Source organism: Rhinoraja longicauda, chromosome 28 (assembly GCF_053455715.1).
Source record: "Rhinoraja longicauda isolate Sanriku21f chromosome 28, sRhiLon1.1, whole genome shotgun sequence".
Classification (NCBI taxonomy): Eukaryota; Metazoa; Chordata; class Chondrichthyes; order Rajiformes; family Arhynchobatidae; genus Rhinoraja; species Rhinoraja longicauda.
Window position 1 is genome coordinate 28,801,247 of NC_135980.1, and position 16,103 is coordinate 28,817,349.

Consider the following 16,103-nt stretch of genomic DNA (forward strand, 5'->3'; position numbering starts at 1 on the left):
GGCGTGGCCATGGTGAGGCCGATGCCAATTATTCCCCGGCTGTTCCCGCTCTCAAATCCATTCTGTTGGTGGTGTTCCTTTGATTTATTTTTAGTTCCCAACGAGGCCGGAGTCACGGAGTCTGAGAAATATGCTACTGTCAGACCAGAGGGCGCAACTGCAGCGCTGCGCCTGATGCGGAAGCTCAGCACGAGTGACTCCGAGATGCAGACAGCCAAAGCCAGCACGCCCAAGGTCGGGGGCAGCAGCCTGAAACCGTCAAAGGTCAGCCCAGCACTCACACCTGCATCAGTAGCTCAGAGACGCAGCGCGGAAACAAGCGCTTCGGCCCGCCGACCCCGCGCCCACCAGCGATCCCCGCACATTGACACTATCCTGCACCCGCTAGGGACAATTTCTTTAAACATTTACCATTTATATTAACCTACGTACCTGTACGTCTTTGGAGTGTGTGAGGAAACCGACGATCTCGGAGAAAAACCCTTCCTGTTCCTCAGGAAGGAACAAACAAGGTCCCGGTGTGGGGAGACCGCCGTGTGGGAAAGGGAAGAACAGTGGACAATGGCGTGGGCCGGGGAGAACGAAGGGGGACTTTGCAACTTTGTCAGCCCCCTTATGTGGCCACTATTTGCATACCTTGGATATGCAAGCAAAGAATTTTCACTGTGACTTGCCACAAAAAGTATTCAATCATTCATTAATTCCACACTACAGTCAAGTCAATTTTTTCTTTTCCCTCAGTCATTGGTTTAATTAACTTTTTATTTTGACGAATTTATCTGCAGCTGTTCCATGAGGAATTAGCCTATCACATCGTGTTCACCAACGGGAAGATGAGGGATCAAGTTTACAGGCATCTCTGGTTCTTCTGTGAGCTCTTGGTGAGTCCATGCCTTTGCTAAACCTGTTGCCTTTAACACCACAGTAGTTCAATGTAGGAATATTGGACGTCAAAGCAGAATTTACTCGAGGAGAGGCAAGGAGCTAAAGGCAAAGAAAGCGATTTCGAACGGACATTGACAAATGGACACTTACAAGTTACGAAAAACTGATGCAAAAGGGGGCAAATAATTATCAGTCTGAAGAATTATCAGGTCTCGACCTGAAACGTCACCTGTTTAGTTTACAGATACAGTACAAAAACAGGCCCATCGGCCCACAGGGTCCAAGCCGACCAGCGATCCCCGCACACTAACACTATCCTACACCCACTAGGAACAGTTTTTACATTTACCAAGCCAATTAACCTACAAATCTGTACGTCTTTGGAATGTGGGAGGAAACCGAAGATCTCGGAGGAAACCAAAGATCTCGGAGAAAACTCACGCAGGTCACGGGGAGAACGTACAAACTCCGTACAGACAGCACCCGTAGTCGGGATCGAACCCGGGGTCTCCGGCGCTGCATTTGCTGTAAGGTGGCAACTCTACCGCTGCGCCGCCGTGACTGTTCATCCCTCCCCAGATGGACACCACTTTGTGTCTATCTTTGGTGTAAACCAGCATAAACTCCCCCTCACCACTTTAACCTCCCTTCCCATTCCCACGCCAACCTTTCTGTCTCCTCCATTGTCAGAATGACGCAAAATGCAATTTGGAGGAACAGCACCTCATATTTCTCTTGTGAAGCTTCCAGCCCAGTGGTATGAATATACAGTAAATTTCCCTCACTTCAAGTAACCCCTGCATTCCCTTTATCTCCATCCCTCCCCCCCCACCCCACCCAAGTCACACCAGCTTCTCGTTCCCACCTAGCAAACAGCTGACAAAGGCCTTTATCCTTTATCATCGTTACATGTTTGCATATCTTTCATTCATTTGTTCTACATCTCTCTGCATCGCTGTCTATATCACTCATTTCCCTTTCCTCTGACTAGTCTGAAGAAGGGTCTCGACCCGAAACGTCACCCATTCCTTCTCTCCCGAGATGCTGCCTGACCCGCTGAGTTACTCCAGCATTTTGAGCAATTGGTATTGAAGTATTATTATGTGTGCTGAGATACAGAGAAAAACCTTGTGTGTTGATCAGTCTAATCAAACTATACATGAGTACACGAAGTGTGTAGGAAGGAACTGCAGACGCTGGTTTACACTGAAGATGGACACAAAGTGCTGGAGTCACTCAGGTCACGCAGCATCTCTGGAGAAAAGGAATGGGCGACGTTTCGAGTCGGGATCATTCGTCAGACTGAAGAAGACTTGAATCCGAAGAAGGGTCTCGACCCAAAACGTCGCCTATTCCTTTTCTCCAGAGAAGCTGCCTGACCCGTTGAATTGAACTAATCTTGGAAAGTGGAAAAGGCAAGCACGCAGAAATCTTGTTGAATTTATTTGGGTCTCTTTAATAGTCGTCTCCTGGACCGCTGCCAGTTAGGGAGACTTGCTGCCAGCTGGGGACCACTGGGGAAAGGGAAGAGGAGGGTACGGAAGGCGGGGGCAGGCGGGCAGGGGGGAGCAGGCCAGGTATTTGTTGCAAGTGATCATACAGAAGAGAATTCAGTCTGAAGAAGGGTCTCGACCCGAAGCTTCACCGTTCCTTCTCTCCAGAGATGCTGCCTGTCCCGCTGAGTTACTCCAGCATTTTGTGTCCATCTTCGATTTAAACCAGCATCTGCAGTTCTTTCCTACAGAATTCAAGCTTAGATTAGTTTAGAGATACAGCGCGGAAACAGGCCCTTCGGCCCACCGAGTCCGCGCCGACCAGCGATCACCCCGCACACTAGCACTGTCCTACACACACTAGGGACAATTTACCTACAAACCTGCACGTCTTTGGAGTGCAGGAGAAAACCGGAGCACCCGGAGAAAACCCAGGCGGGTCACGGGGAGAACGTGCAAACTCCGTACAGACAGCACCCGCAGTCAGGATGGAACCCGGGTCTCTGGCGCTGTGAGGCAGCAACTCTACCGCTGCGCCACCGTGCCACCCCTACGCGGCAGGAGAGATTGCAAAGGAGGGAGTTGGTTTATGTTGAGGTGCCAGAGGGAACCTTAGCTGCTTCTCCTGGGCTAGACACCGTGCTCGACAGCTCAACTCTCGCCAACACGGCTTCTGCAGATTTTACTTCAAAAGCTTTCAAAACTTGAAGTAATCTGTCTCATTTAAACTGTAGAATTTACACACTGCCCGAGGGCAGGTTTCTCCAAATGCTCTCTCAGTGGTAGTAATTATGGTAAGCACTCAATTTATATATTTTTAACGATTAAACCTTCCCCCAACAATTTCCTGCCCATTGCTTCCAGTCTGATGTTCACACTGATACCATTGCAAGTGGCAAATCTTTAGTCGGAGGGTGGTGAATCTGTGGGAGGCCAAGGTAGGGCGGGTTTAGAGAGGATGATTCCAGTCACGGGGCGGTGTACAACCACAGGACACAACATTCGGAATGAAAGGACGTGCAGTTGGAGTGGAGATGGGGAGGGATTTCTTTAATCAGAAGGTGGTGAATCTGTGGGATTCTTTGCCACGGAAGGCTGTGGAGACCAAGTCAACGGATATTTTTGAGGCAGAGACAGATAGATTGTTGATTAGTGCGGGTGTCAGAGGTTATGGGAAGGCAGGAGAATGGGGTTAGGAGGGAGAGATAGACCAGACATGATTGAATGGCGGAGTAGACTAGATGGGCCAAATGGCCTAATTCTACTCCTATTCCTTATGATCTTATGACCTTATTACAGGGTTCAGTGGTTCTTTATTATTACCAAGGTACCGTGCAATACTTTGTTTGCATACAGATCAGTAAGATTATTACCGTAGGTAAATACAGTCCCCGAGTAAACATGAATGAATGAATGAATGTGTTGAACACTTTATTCTCACATGTGACAAGTCGCTGAGATTCTTCGTTTTGCACACCCAAGGTTTATTTTAGTTTAGTTCAGTTTCGTTTAGTTTAGAGATACAGCGCAGAAACAGGCCCTTTCCGCCCACCGGGTCCGCGCCGCCCAGCGATCCCCGCACACTAACACTATCCTACACCCACTAGGGACAATGTTTACATTTACCAAGCCAATTAACCTGCAAACCTGCACGTCTTTGGAGTGTGGGAGGAAACCGAAGATCTCGCAGGTCACGGGGAGAACGTACAAACTCCGTACAGACAGCCGCCCGTAGTCGGGATCGAACCCGGGTCTCCGGCGCTGTACTCGCTGTAAGGCGGCAACTCTACCGCTGCGCCACCGTGCCGTCCTGGTATGCGAGGAGTCGCCACATAAAGGGAGCCGACAAAGTTACAAAGTATTTCTCGGCAGGTCCTCCTTTGTCCCCCCCCACGGCAGTCCCTCCACGCCAGTTTCTTCTTTGTTCTCATGATGCATAGTAATAGCCCACTGGGTCCATATACAAGGGTCGCCAGGTTGTTGGGGGCCATTTTCAAAAGTCCCAGCTGCAGTTGGCCACAAAGGCCTGTTGCAGCCGTCGCCTCCGTCCAGATTGTCCCGTGAACTGTCGTCCCTCTCCTCGCCCACCCGGCCACCTTCAGCCTTCGAGCCCCGGGGGGGAGGGGGGGGGTCGCCTCCTGTGGCCGACCTTGAGGGGGGGGAGGGTAAGACCCCCCGGTTCTGCTTTTCGAGAGAGTTAGATTCAGCTCCTAGGGTCAACGGAATCAAGGGATATGGGGAGAAAGCAGGAACGGGATACTGATTTTGGATGGTCAGCCATGATCTTATTAGAAACATAGAAACTAGGTGCAGGAGGAGGCCATTCGGCCCTTCGAGCCAGCACCGCCATTCATTGTGATCATGGCTGATCATCCACAATCAGTAACCCGTGCCTGCCTTCTCCCCACATCCCCTGATTCCGCTAGCTCCTAGAGCTCTATCTAACTCTCTTTTAAATTCATCCAGTGAATTGCCCTGCACTGCCTTTTGTGGCAGAATAGCGATGCTGGCTCAAAGGGCCGAATGGCCTCCTCCCGCACCTATTTTCTATGTCTGTATTTTTCTTAGCGGCCCTTTGTCCAGTGTCTGCTGCCGTCACCGGCTTCCTCCACCCTCCTCCTCTCCGGTTCCTAGTCTTCCTGGATGAGGAGGTGAAGAGCCTTCTGTAACACTAATGACAGGATGGTGCTGGCGATGCTAATATTGACCAAAGAAAGGTCTTGACCCGAAACGTTACCCATTCCTTCTCTCCAGAGGTGCTGCCTGACCCGCTGAGTTACTCCAGCATTTTGTGTCTATCTTCGGTTTAAACCAGCATCTGTAGTTCCTTCCCACACAAGAGACAGAAGAGACAGACTAGTGCCTCCTGGCAGAATGGATGGCACTGTGAATTTAAGCTTCATTTAAGAAATTCTCTCCTTGAAATGTTAAGCAAGAGATAAGAGTTATAAAATCAGAGAGACACACAGCGTGGAGCCATCAGCTCTACTTGCCCACACCGACCAACATGCCCCATCTACACTCGTCCCATCAGCCTGCGTTTGGCTCATATCCCTCTAAACCTGTCCTGTCCATGTACCTGCCTAATTCTTTCTTAAACGTTGCGATAGTCCCTGCCCCAACTACCTCCTCCGGCAGCTCATTCCAAGCACCCACCACCCTTTGTGTGGAAAAAGTTACCCCTCGGGTTCCTGTTAAATCTTTCCCCCTTCACCTTAATTCATGACACCAGTTTTCTGTGCTTTCTCCAAAAGGAACCACACCTAGGCCGATTAGAAATGTGCGTTTTATTACTCACTGTTGCTGCAAACTCTGCCCCCAGTGTGAAGCCCGGTGCCCAGGCGTACAGATGTGAGACAGATGTTCTTTCTGGCACGGCTCGGCTGCGGCCCTGTCAATAACCAGAGGGGGAAGGGAATTAGGCTACAAGTGAAACCCAGGCTTGGTTTTTGGAACGCGTTCTATTTTGATTTCAGACTAAAAGACGTTGCCAGTGGTAACCCGGCCTTCTTTCTACTTTCAGATCAAAAGTATGAGTCAGTACGTGTCGGACACCGCGGGCTGGAGTTCCCCTCCCAGCCTGAGATTCCCGGAGCACTTCCCCGGCATCGTCTACACCCTGGTCAACATCGCCACCGAGTTTGTGAAGCATCAGGTGGGTGGGCGCAGCAGCTTCCAGTCCCAGCTCACCCCCACTGGGCAGTGCCCTGTTGCCAACACCTTCACGCCATGGGGCCATCATTTCATGTTTCATGTAACTTGTGTTTTTATGACCGTCGGCAGATCAATTTCCCTCCTGGGATCAATAAAGTTCTATCGTATCGTATAAGGCACAGGAGCGAAATTAGGCCATTCAGCCCATCGAGTCTACTCCACCATTCAATCGTGGCTGATCTATCTCTCCCTCCTAACCCCATTCTCCTGCCTTCTCCCCATAACCCCTGACACCTGTACTAATCAAGAATCTACCTATCCCTACTTTAAATATATCCACTGACTTGGCCTCCACGGCCGTTTGTGGCAAAGAATTCCACAGACTCACCACCTTCTGACTAAAGAAATTCCTCCTCATCTCCACTCCAACTGCACGTCCTTTCATTCCGAATCGTGTGTCCTGTAGTTCCACACTCTCCCGTGACTGGAAACATCCTCTCTAAATCCGCCCTACCTTGGCCTTTCATTATTCAGTAGGTTTCATTGAGATTTAGGGTTGCCAACTGTCCCGTATTAGCCGGGACATCCCGTATTTTGGGCTAAATTAGTTTGCCCCGTACTAATTTAGTTTGGCCTTGTCCCGTATTTGGTGGAGCGGGAGCACGTGGCCGCTGGCTGGGTGAGTTCACGTGGGGCGCGGGGCGGTGACGTCACCCTTTGTCCCTTATTTGGGAGTGAGGAAGTTGGCAACCCTATTGAGATTCCACCCTCATCCTTCCAAACAACACGTTGGCCTGCAGTGCGATTCTTCAGTTTCCCTGAGCAATAGACAGTAGGTGCTGACACCTAGAGCAAAAATCAGTTCTTCCACTGTTAAGTTTAGAGACACAGATACAGTGCGGAAACAGGCCCTTCGGCCCACCGTCATTCCCCCCCTCCTTTACGGCGGTCCCCCCATGCCGGGTCAATAGACAATAGACAATAGACAATAGGTGCAGGAGTAGGCCATTCGGCCCTTCGAGCCAGCACCGCCATTCAATGTGATCATGGCTGATCATTCTCAATCAGTGCCCCGTTCCTGCCTTCTCCCCATACCCTCATTGTCCATTTTCATTTTACTTTGTGGGGGGGGGGGGGGGGGGTAACGTGCTTAAAAAGCAGCGCATCGTTCAAAAACCCATAAATGAAACATATAGACAACTACGCAGTCAGCAGTGAACTTGAGCGCGTTATTCCAAATTTACATGCACATAAAGCAAGCCTTGGTATTAATGGGGTAAATGCCTTATTCAAAAACACACGAATCAAACATACGCAAAGCACAAGGTGCCTATCTGCCTTTAGACTACACTTTAGACTTTAGAGATACAGCGTGGAAACAGGCCCTTCGGCCCACCGAGTCCGCGCCGTACAGCGATCACCCCGTACACTAACACTATCCGGCACGGTAGCGCAGCGGTAGAGTTGCTGCTTTACAGCGAATGCAGCGCCGGAGACTCAGGTTCGATCCTGACTATGGGTGCTGCACTGTAAGGAGTTTGTACGTTCTCCCCGTGACCTGCATGGGTTTACTCCGAGATCTTCGGTTTCCTCCCACACTCCAAAGACGTACAGGTATGTAGGTTAATTGGCTGGGTAAATGTTTTAAAAAAATTGTCCCTAGTGGGTGTAGGATAGTGTTAATGTACGGGGATCACTGGGCGGCGCGGACTTGGAGGGCCGAAAAGGCCTGTTTCCGGCTGTATGTATATGATATGACACACATTCGGGACAATTTACACTTATACCAAGTCAATTAACTACTTCCTCACACAGGATGTGCAGAGCGGTCGTACAAATGTGGATCTCGTTCAAGATGGAAGGATCAAGATTGGATCCCTACTTCTTGAACGAAGGACTTACATAGAGCACTGGACCATCCAACTCAGGAGAAAGTGTGCTCCATAAAGCAACAAATCATTCCACTTGGGATGGAAAAGTGTTCTGAAAAAGCAATGAAACGCCCAACTAGTTAGCTAGTTTAGTTTATTGTCACATGTACCGAGGTACAGTAAAAAGCTTTTGTTGCGTGTTGACCAGTCAGCGGAAAGACAATACACGATCACAATCGATCCATTTACAGTGTACAGATTCATGATAAGGGAATAACGTTCAGTGGAAGGTAAAGCCAGCAAAGGATAGTCCGAGGGTCACCAAAGAGGTAGATAGTAGTTCAGCACTGCTCTCTGGTTGTGGTAGGTTGGTGAGCACGCATCAAAAGCTTTTCACTGTACCTCGGTACACGTGACAATAAGCTACGCTAAAGATGATTCAGTTGCCTGATGCAGCTGGGAAGAAACTGTCCCAACTCAGGAACTAGGGGGGTTTTACAGTGCTCCGCTGGACTCTATTAGGAACTAAGGGCGTGCAGAAAGTGTTGTTATACTCCACTTTAGAACAAAGGCTTAGTATAAAGCATTGGAGTCTATGTTTCTGGAACAAAGGGGTTTTATAAATCACGAGGCGTCCTATCAAGGAAGAATGCAAGAAAGGGGAAAAGGTGTACATGTGGCTGAGCAAACAACCCATTGTTCATTTTTAGGAGGTTGATTAGTTTGACTGGTTAACCATCCACTTACTGCGGTAAATTATTTATTTGTAGAGGTGTCAGCTCCATGACTGATGAGTGATGTTGAGTTGAATGTGAGAATGTAGAGAGCAAACTACTATAGAATCATAGAAACATAGAAAATAGGTGCAGGAAGAGGCCATTTGGCCCTTCGAGCCAGCACCGCCATTCATTGTGATCATGGCTGATCATCCACAATCAGCAACCCGTGCCTGCCTTCTCCCCATATCCCTTGATTCCACTAGTCCCTAGAACTCTATCTAACTCTCTTTTAAATTCATCCAGTGAATTGGCCTCTACTGCCTTCTGTGGCAGAGAATTCCACAAATTCACAACTCTCTGAGTGAAAAAGTTTCTTCTCACCTCAGTTTTAAATGGCCTCCCCTTTATTCTTAGACTGTGGCCCCTGGTTCTGGACTTCCCCCAACATTGGGAACATTCTCCTTGCATCTAGCTTGTCCAGCCCTTTTATAATTTTAAATCTACCTCCTTGTTGACCTTCGGACTATCCTTGATCGCACTTTGCTGGCTTTACTTTGCACTGCACGTTATTCCCTTATCATGTATCAATACCCTGTAAAATGGATCGGAAATGTAATCACGCATTGCATTCCTGCTGGCTGGTTAGCACGCAACAAAAGCTTTCCACTGTACCTCGGTACACGCGACAATAAACTAAACTGTAACTATCTTCACACAGAGCACCTATGCATTGTACCTGGGCTTCCCTCTGGCAGCTACTGGGAGCACACAGTGGACATGTTTGGGATTTATTTATTTATTATTAGATTTTACTAGGTGCAGCCACCTTGCATTTTTGAATTGAATTGAATTGAATACTTTGTTGTCACATGAGACAAGTCGCAGTGAAATTCTTTGCTTGCGTGTCTTGCATCCCATGCCGAGTCCTCCATTGCCCATTGTTCGTTGTTCGTGGGGGGGGTTTACGTGCTTGAAAAACAGCGCGCCGTTCAAAAACCCGTAAATTAATCATATAGACGACTATGCAGTCAGCGGTGAACTTGTGCGCGTTATTCCAAACATACGTGCACATAAAGCAAGCCTTGGTATTAAAGGAGTAAGCACCTTATTTCTAAAACACATAAATTAAACACACGTAAAACACAAGGTGCCTATCCACCTTTAGACTTCACTTTAGACTTTAGAGATACAGCACTGAAACAGGCCCTTCGGCCCACCGTGACCGCACAGTCCAGCGATCACCCCGTACACTAACACTATCCGACACACACGAGGGACAATTTACACATACCAAGCCAATTAACCTGTAAACCTGTACTGTATGTCTTTGGAGTGTGGGCTGAAGCCAGAGCACCCGGAGAAAGCCCACACAGTGACAAGGAGAAGGTACAAACTCCGTACAGACAGCACCCGTAGTCAGAATCAAACCCGGGTCTCCGGCGCTGTAAGGCAGCAACTCTACCGCTGCACCACCTGTATGCATGTATTATAATTCTGCAAGATAGGGGTTCCCACTCCACAGCAAGATAGAAGTTATAGAATGATTCCTGCCACAGTCAGGTGAGCTCAAGTCCAGGATAGGGTGGAGTGGTGATGGAGGGAAGCAATGAGCAGGGTGGTGGAGATCTTTCAGTAAGCAGTGCTGGCACATTACGTATATTTGTTGTCAAGTAACCGAGGGACTTTGCAATTTCTTCAGGATCCTGATATTACAGACATGACGAACCTGAGCCTCGGGTTTTTCCTGAATGACCTGCTGTCCCTCATGGACCGAGGCTTTGTCCTTCGTATGATCGGCCACCATCACAAGGAGGTAAGGGACTGTGCAGCCGCGTTTGGTTAAGCTGCCTTTTTGACACATTACTAGTAGGGTTGCCAACTGTCCTGTATTAGCCAGGACATCCCATATATTGGTTAAATTGGTTTGTCCCATATGGGACCGCCCTTGTCCCGTATTAGACCCTGACACTGTAGGCCCGGACACTGTAGGCCTGGTCAGTATAGGCCCGGGGGCCGCTGTAGGCCTGATCAGTATAGGTCCGCGGGCCGCTGTAGGCCCTGTCAGTATAGGCCCGGGGGCCGCTGTAGGCCCTGTCAGTATAGGCCCGGGGGCCGCTGTAGGCCCTGTCAGTATAGGCCAGAGGGCCGCTGTAGGCCTGGACAGTGTAGGCCCGGGCGCCGCATAACGGAGGTTGCATAGCAACCCGCCTCCCGGCCAGTGCGGCCGCCATTGGTGGAGCAGGAGCACGTGGCCGCTGGCTAGGTGAGGTCATGTGGGATGCGGGGAGGTGACGTCACCCTTTGACCCTCATTTGGGAGTGAGGAAGTTGGCAATTCTACTAATACAGGACAAGGGTGGTCCCATACGGGACAAACTAACTTAGACCAAAATACAGGATGTCCCGGCTGATATGGGACAGTTGTCAACCCTAGCTCCTACGTACTTCCCCCTAGTTACACATGGAATCCCCTGTGTTGCATCCATGCCTTGTTCACCCCTAGCTCTCTGTGTTCAGCTTTCAGACAGAGATGGCAAACAGCTACACCTCCATGACCAGCGCATCGACTTCCTGAGGATCGTCTGCAGCCACGAACACTTTGTCATCCTGAACCTCCCGCTCACACCAGGCGTTGAGACATTGGACGGCGATAACTACACAGAGGTAAGGTAGCAACATGTGGAAACCCCTAACAGTCCAATGTACCATTGGACACAAAAAGCTGGAGGAACTCAGCGGGACAGGTAGCATCTTTGACAGAAGGAATGGGTGACGCTTCGGGTCGAGACCCTTCTTCAAACTCAAAAGTCTGAAGAAGGGTCTCGACTCGAATTGTCAGTCAGAAGAAGGGTCTCGACCCGAAACGTCACCCATTCCTTCTCTCCAGAGATGCTGCCTGACCCGCTGAGTTACTCCAGCGTTTTGTGTCGATCTTCGGTTTCAAACAGCATCTGCAGTTCCTTCCTTCACCTATCAGTCCTTTAATTTAGTTCAGATGTACAGCGTGGAAACAGGCCCTTCGGCCCACCCAGTCCTCGCCGACCAGCGATCACCTTGTGCACATTAATACTATCCTACAAACACTACGGACAATTAACATAGAAACATAGAAAATAGGTGCAGGAGGGGGCCATTCGGCCCTTCGAGCCAGCACCGTCATTCACTGTGATCGTGGCTGATCGTCCACAATCAGTACCCCGTTCCTGCCTTCTCCCCATATCCCTTGATTCCGCTAGTCCCTAGAGCTCTATCTAACTCTCGTTTAAATTCATCCAGTGAATCGGCCTCCACTGCCTTCTGTGGCAGAGAATTCCACAGATTGACAACTCTCGATGCAGACCCGGTGGGCTGATGGGCCTGTTTCTGCGCTGTATCTCTAAACTAATCGAAACTAAAACGAACAGGTTTGTAGGTTAATTGTTTTTGGTAAAATAATAAGGTGTCCCCAGCTTTTCGGATAGTGTTAGTGTACGGGGCGATTGCTGACCGATGGGCTGAAGGGCCTGTTTCCACGCTGTACCTCCCAAGTTAAATAGACGTATCTTTTTTACTTTCTCTGCTTATTGACTGAGCCAGTTTCAGGGCAACCTGACCTTCTCTTGCGATCATCCACAAATGAATCATCTTCTTCTGTTAAACATACAAAATGTGCTTTCAGCTTAAACGGAAACAACTTTCATTTTTCAGGATGCCGGCACACATGAGTCAACGGTTGGAATATTCACATTTTCCAGGAAATTTCGTCAACAGCACTTTTTAATTGGGCTGCTCCTGGAGGAGATAACCAATGTATTGGCTGCTGATTCAGAGCGGTGAGTGAACCATGGGCAGGTCGAGAGGCACCGAGGCTCTGACACACACGCACACGCACTCACACTCACACTCACGTTCAATCTCACACTCACGCGCACACGCACTCACACTCATGTGCAATCTCACACTCACGCGCACACACGCACTCAAACTCACTTTCAATCTCACACACACGCACTCACACTCACTTTCAATCTCACACTCATGCACACGTGCACTCACACTCACGTTTAATCTCACACACGCACTCACACTCACTTTCAATCTCACACTCAGACACTCACTCTCACACGCACTCTCACACGTACTCAAGCACGCAGGCGCAAGCACGCGCACAAACATGCACACGCGCAATACTCACACACACATGCACACACACACACACACACACAATGTAAAGCACACACCTGCACACGCACACACTTTAACACTCACACAGGCGAAACATAAAGTACACGACCCCGCACACGCACACACACACGTGCACAGACACACGTTGCGTTTGGCTGTCCGTTGACGTTACTCTTCCAGCAGGTTGGTCAGAAGGGAGGTGGTGAGCTTGCTTCACTGCCTCCTGGCCTCCCATGATGGAGACCAGAGGTTCAGCAACAGCGGGGCCAAGGTGAAAGTGGCAGCCTTGTACCTCCCACTGCTGGACATTATCCTCAACAGCCTCCCCCAGCTGGCAGGTAACTGGAGCGAGTGAGCGAGTGGGCCGGGGTGGGAGTGGGCCGGGGTGGGAGTGGGAGTGGGCCGGGGTGGGAGTGGGCCGGGGTGGGAGTGGACCGGGGTGGGAGTGGGAGGGGGCCGGGGTGGGAGTGGGCCGGGGTGGGAGGGGGCCGGGGTGGGAGTGGGAGGGGGCCGGGGTGGGAGTGGGAGGGGGCCGGTGTGGGAGTGGGCCGTGGTGGGAGTGGGCCGGGGTGGGAGTGGGAGTGGGAGTGGGAGTGGGCCGGGGTGGGAGTGGGAGTGGGAGTGGTTCGGGGTGGGAGTGGGCCAGGGTGGGAGTGGGCCGGGGTGGGAGTGGGAGTGGGCCGGGGTGGGAGTGGGAGTGGGCCAGAGTGGGAGTGGGCCGGGGTGGGAGGGCGAACATGAAACTGTGGGGAGAGGCAGCTAAAAAAGACACAAAGTGCTGGAGTGACGCGTGGCGCAGCGGCACAGCGGTAGAGTCGGTGCTTTACAACGCCAAGGATGAAACCCAATGGGTTCTATCGAACCCCTTACAACAGCTTCGATCCTGACTACAGGTGCTGTCTATATGGAGTTTCCATGTTCACCCTGTGACCACGTGGGTTTTCTCCTGGTGCTCTGGTTTCCTCCCATGCTGCGAAGGCGTACAGTGTTGCAGGTTAATTGTCTTTAGTAAGTTGTAAGTTGCCCCCAGTATGTAGGATAGTGCCAGTGTGATCACTGGTCACCATGGACTCGATGGGCTGAAGGGCCTGTTACCACATCGCAGCTGTGCGGTCTAAACTCAGTGGATCTCAGCATCTCTGCGAACATGGACAGGTGACGTTTCGGGTCAGACCGAGATGGGTCCCATCCCAAAACATCACCTACGCAAGTTCTCCAGCGATGCTACTTGATCCGCCGAGTTACTCCAGCACTTTGTGCCTTTCTTTGTAAGACAGCATCTGCAGTTCCTTGTTTCACCACTTTATTTGCAGCCTGTTGGAGACATGGGTGTGATCCCCATTGACAGGTTTGGTCTTGGAGCAAGGGTGCAAGCACCTGACAATAATAAATCAGTTCAGTTCATTGTCATGTGTACCGAGGTAGAGTGAAAAGCTTTTGTTACGTGCTAACCAGTCAGCAGAAAAACAATGCACAATTATTTTTTTTAACTTCAAAATATACTATATTCGAGAAATAAATATATACAAAACATGTTCCTTCCAAAACTGCATCTGACATTCTCGGAGGCCATACGTACATTTAATACAGATATTCAATACACCAATTACACGAAGTTTCCCCCCACCCTTGCCACTCGTGGCCCACTGACAGGGAAACACTTCCCTTATTTTGAGGGGCGTCTCCACCACACCCTGCCCCCCCCATGTCCAGCAGCGGAAGGACCCTAGACTGTGGCCCTCCCCCACACAATACACCATTACAATCGAACCATTTACAGTGTGCAGGTACATGATAAGGGAATAACGTTCAGTGCAAGGTAAAGCCGGCAAAGTCCAATCAAGGATAGTGCGAGCGAGGGTCACCAAAGAGGTAGATAGTAGTTGAGCACTGCTCTCTGGGTGTGGTAGAATGATTCAGTGGCCTGATAACAGCTGGGAAGAAATTGTTTAGAGGGATGCAGGGCAAACACAGGCAGGTGGGACCAGTGTAGATGGGGCATGTTGGTCGGTGTGGGCAGGTGGGACCAGTGTAGATGGGGCATGTTGGTCGGTGTGGGCAGGTGGGACCAGTGTAGATGGGGCATGTTGGTCGGTGTGGGCAGGTGGGACCAGTGTAGATGGGGCATGTTGGTCGGTGTGGGCAGGTGGGACTAGTGTAGATGGGGCTTGTTGGCCGGTGTGGGCAAGTTGGGCCGGAGGGCCTGTTTCCAGGCTGTGTCACTCATTGACAATCTCCATTTTCCCAGGCTGTGCTTCCTCAACTTTGTTTCTCATTGTTTTTTTTAGATTATGACAACTCGAGAAGAAAATTGCCCAAGCTCTCTTCAAATCCCAGGAATGCCTCCAGCCTCATTGTAACATCGCCAGCTGTGACAGCCGCCATGAACAGGCACTCGGCCCCCATCTCTGGGGTAAGCTGCTTGCGTCTTTAGTATAGAGATATAGCGTGGAAACAGGCCCTTTTGGCCCAAGGGGAGTGAGGAAGTTGGCAACCCTAGAGGAGAGGGACAACATTTTGGTAAACGGCCGACTGCACCAGCAGGATGTGGACATACACTTGAGCTCAAGCAGATCTGTTGTATGTGAGTGTGGGCAAGAGTGAATAACTCCCCCTCCCATTCCCAATCTGACCTTTCTGTCCTGGGCCTCCTCCATTGTCAGAGTGAGGCCCAGCGCAAATCGGAGGAACAGCACCTCATATTTCGCTTGGGAAGCTTACACCCCAGCGTTGGGCATAACCCTTGCTTTCCCTCTCTATTCCATCCTCTCCCCCTCCCCAGTTCTCCCACCAGTCTTACTGACCTGAAATGTCACCCAATCCTCCTCTCCAGAGATGCTGCCTGACCCGCTGAGTGACCCTAGCACTTTGTGTCTAACCCCAGTGAATACTTTATACATTATTGTCACATGTGACAAGTCACGGTGAAACTCTTTCCAAGGCATGCAAATAGTCACCACATAAAGGGCGCTGACAAAGTTGCAAAGTCCCCCCAAGCAGGGTCCATCTTTGTTCTTTCCAGGGAACTAGAAACCTGATGTGGTCAGGCTCCTATTGCTGACTGAGCATATTAGACAATAGACAATAGGTGCAGGAGGAGGCCATTTGGCCCTTTGCGCCAGCACCACCATTCACTGTGATCATGACTGATCATCCACAATCAATACCCCGTTCCTGCCTTCTCCCCATACCCACTGACTCCGCTACCATTAAGAGCCCTATCTAACTCTCTCTTGAAAGCATCCAGTGAATCGGCCTCCACTGCCTTCTGAGGCAGAGAATGTTACAGATTTACAACTCTCTGGGTGAAAAGGTTTT

General features: G+C 50.3%; 1 protein-coding gene across 1 annotated transcript in view; it reads left to right on the forward strand.

Moving 5' to 3' along the window:
- The window catches only part of LOC144607345 (dedicator of cytokinesis protein 7-like), a 160,536-nt gene that overhangs the window by 109,838 nt on the left and 34,595 nt on the right, over positions 1-16,103 (forward strand). Inside the window, exons 22-29 of the mRNA XM_078424111.1 lie at positions 95-264; positions 786-881; positions 5,902-6,033; positions 10,322-10,435; positions 11,139-11,285; positions 12,309-12,433; positions 12,966-13,123; positions 15,074-15,198. Coding sequence (XP_078280237.1) covers positions 95-264; positions 786-881; positions 5,902-6,033; positions 10,322-10,435; positions 11,139-11,285; positions 12,309-12,433; positions 12,966-13,123; positions 15,074-15,198 — 1,067 coding nt within the window. The remainder of the gene's footprint in view (positions 1-94; positions 265-785; positions 882-5,901; positions 6,034-10,321; positions 10,436-11,138; positions 11,286-12,308; positions 12,434-12,965; positions 13,124-15,073; positions 15,199-16,103) is intronic.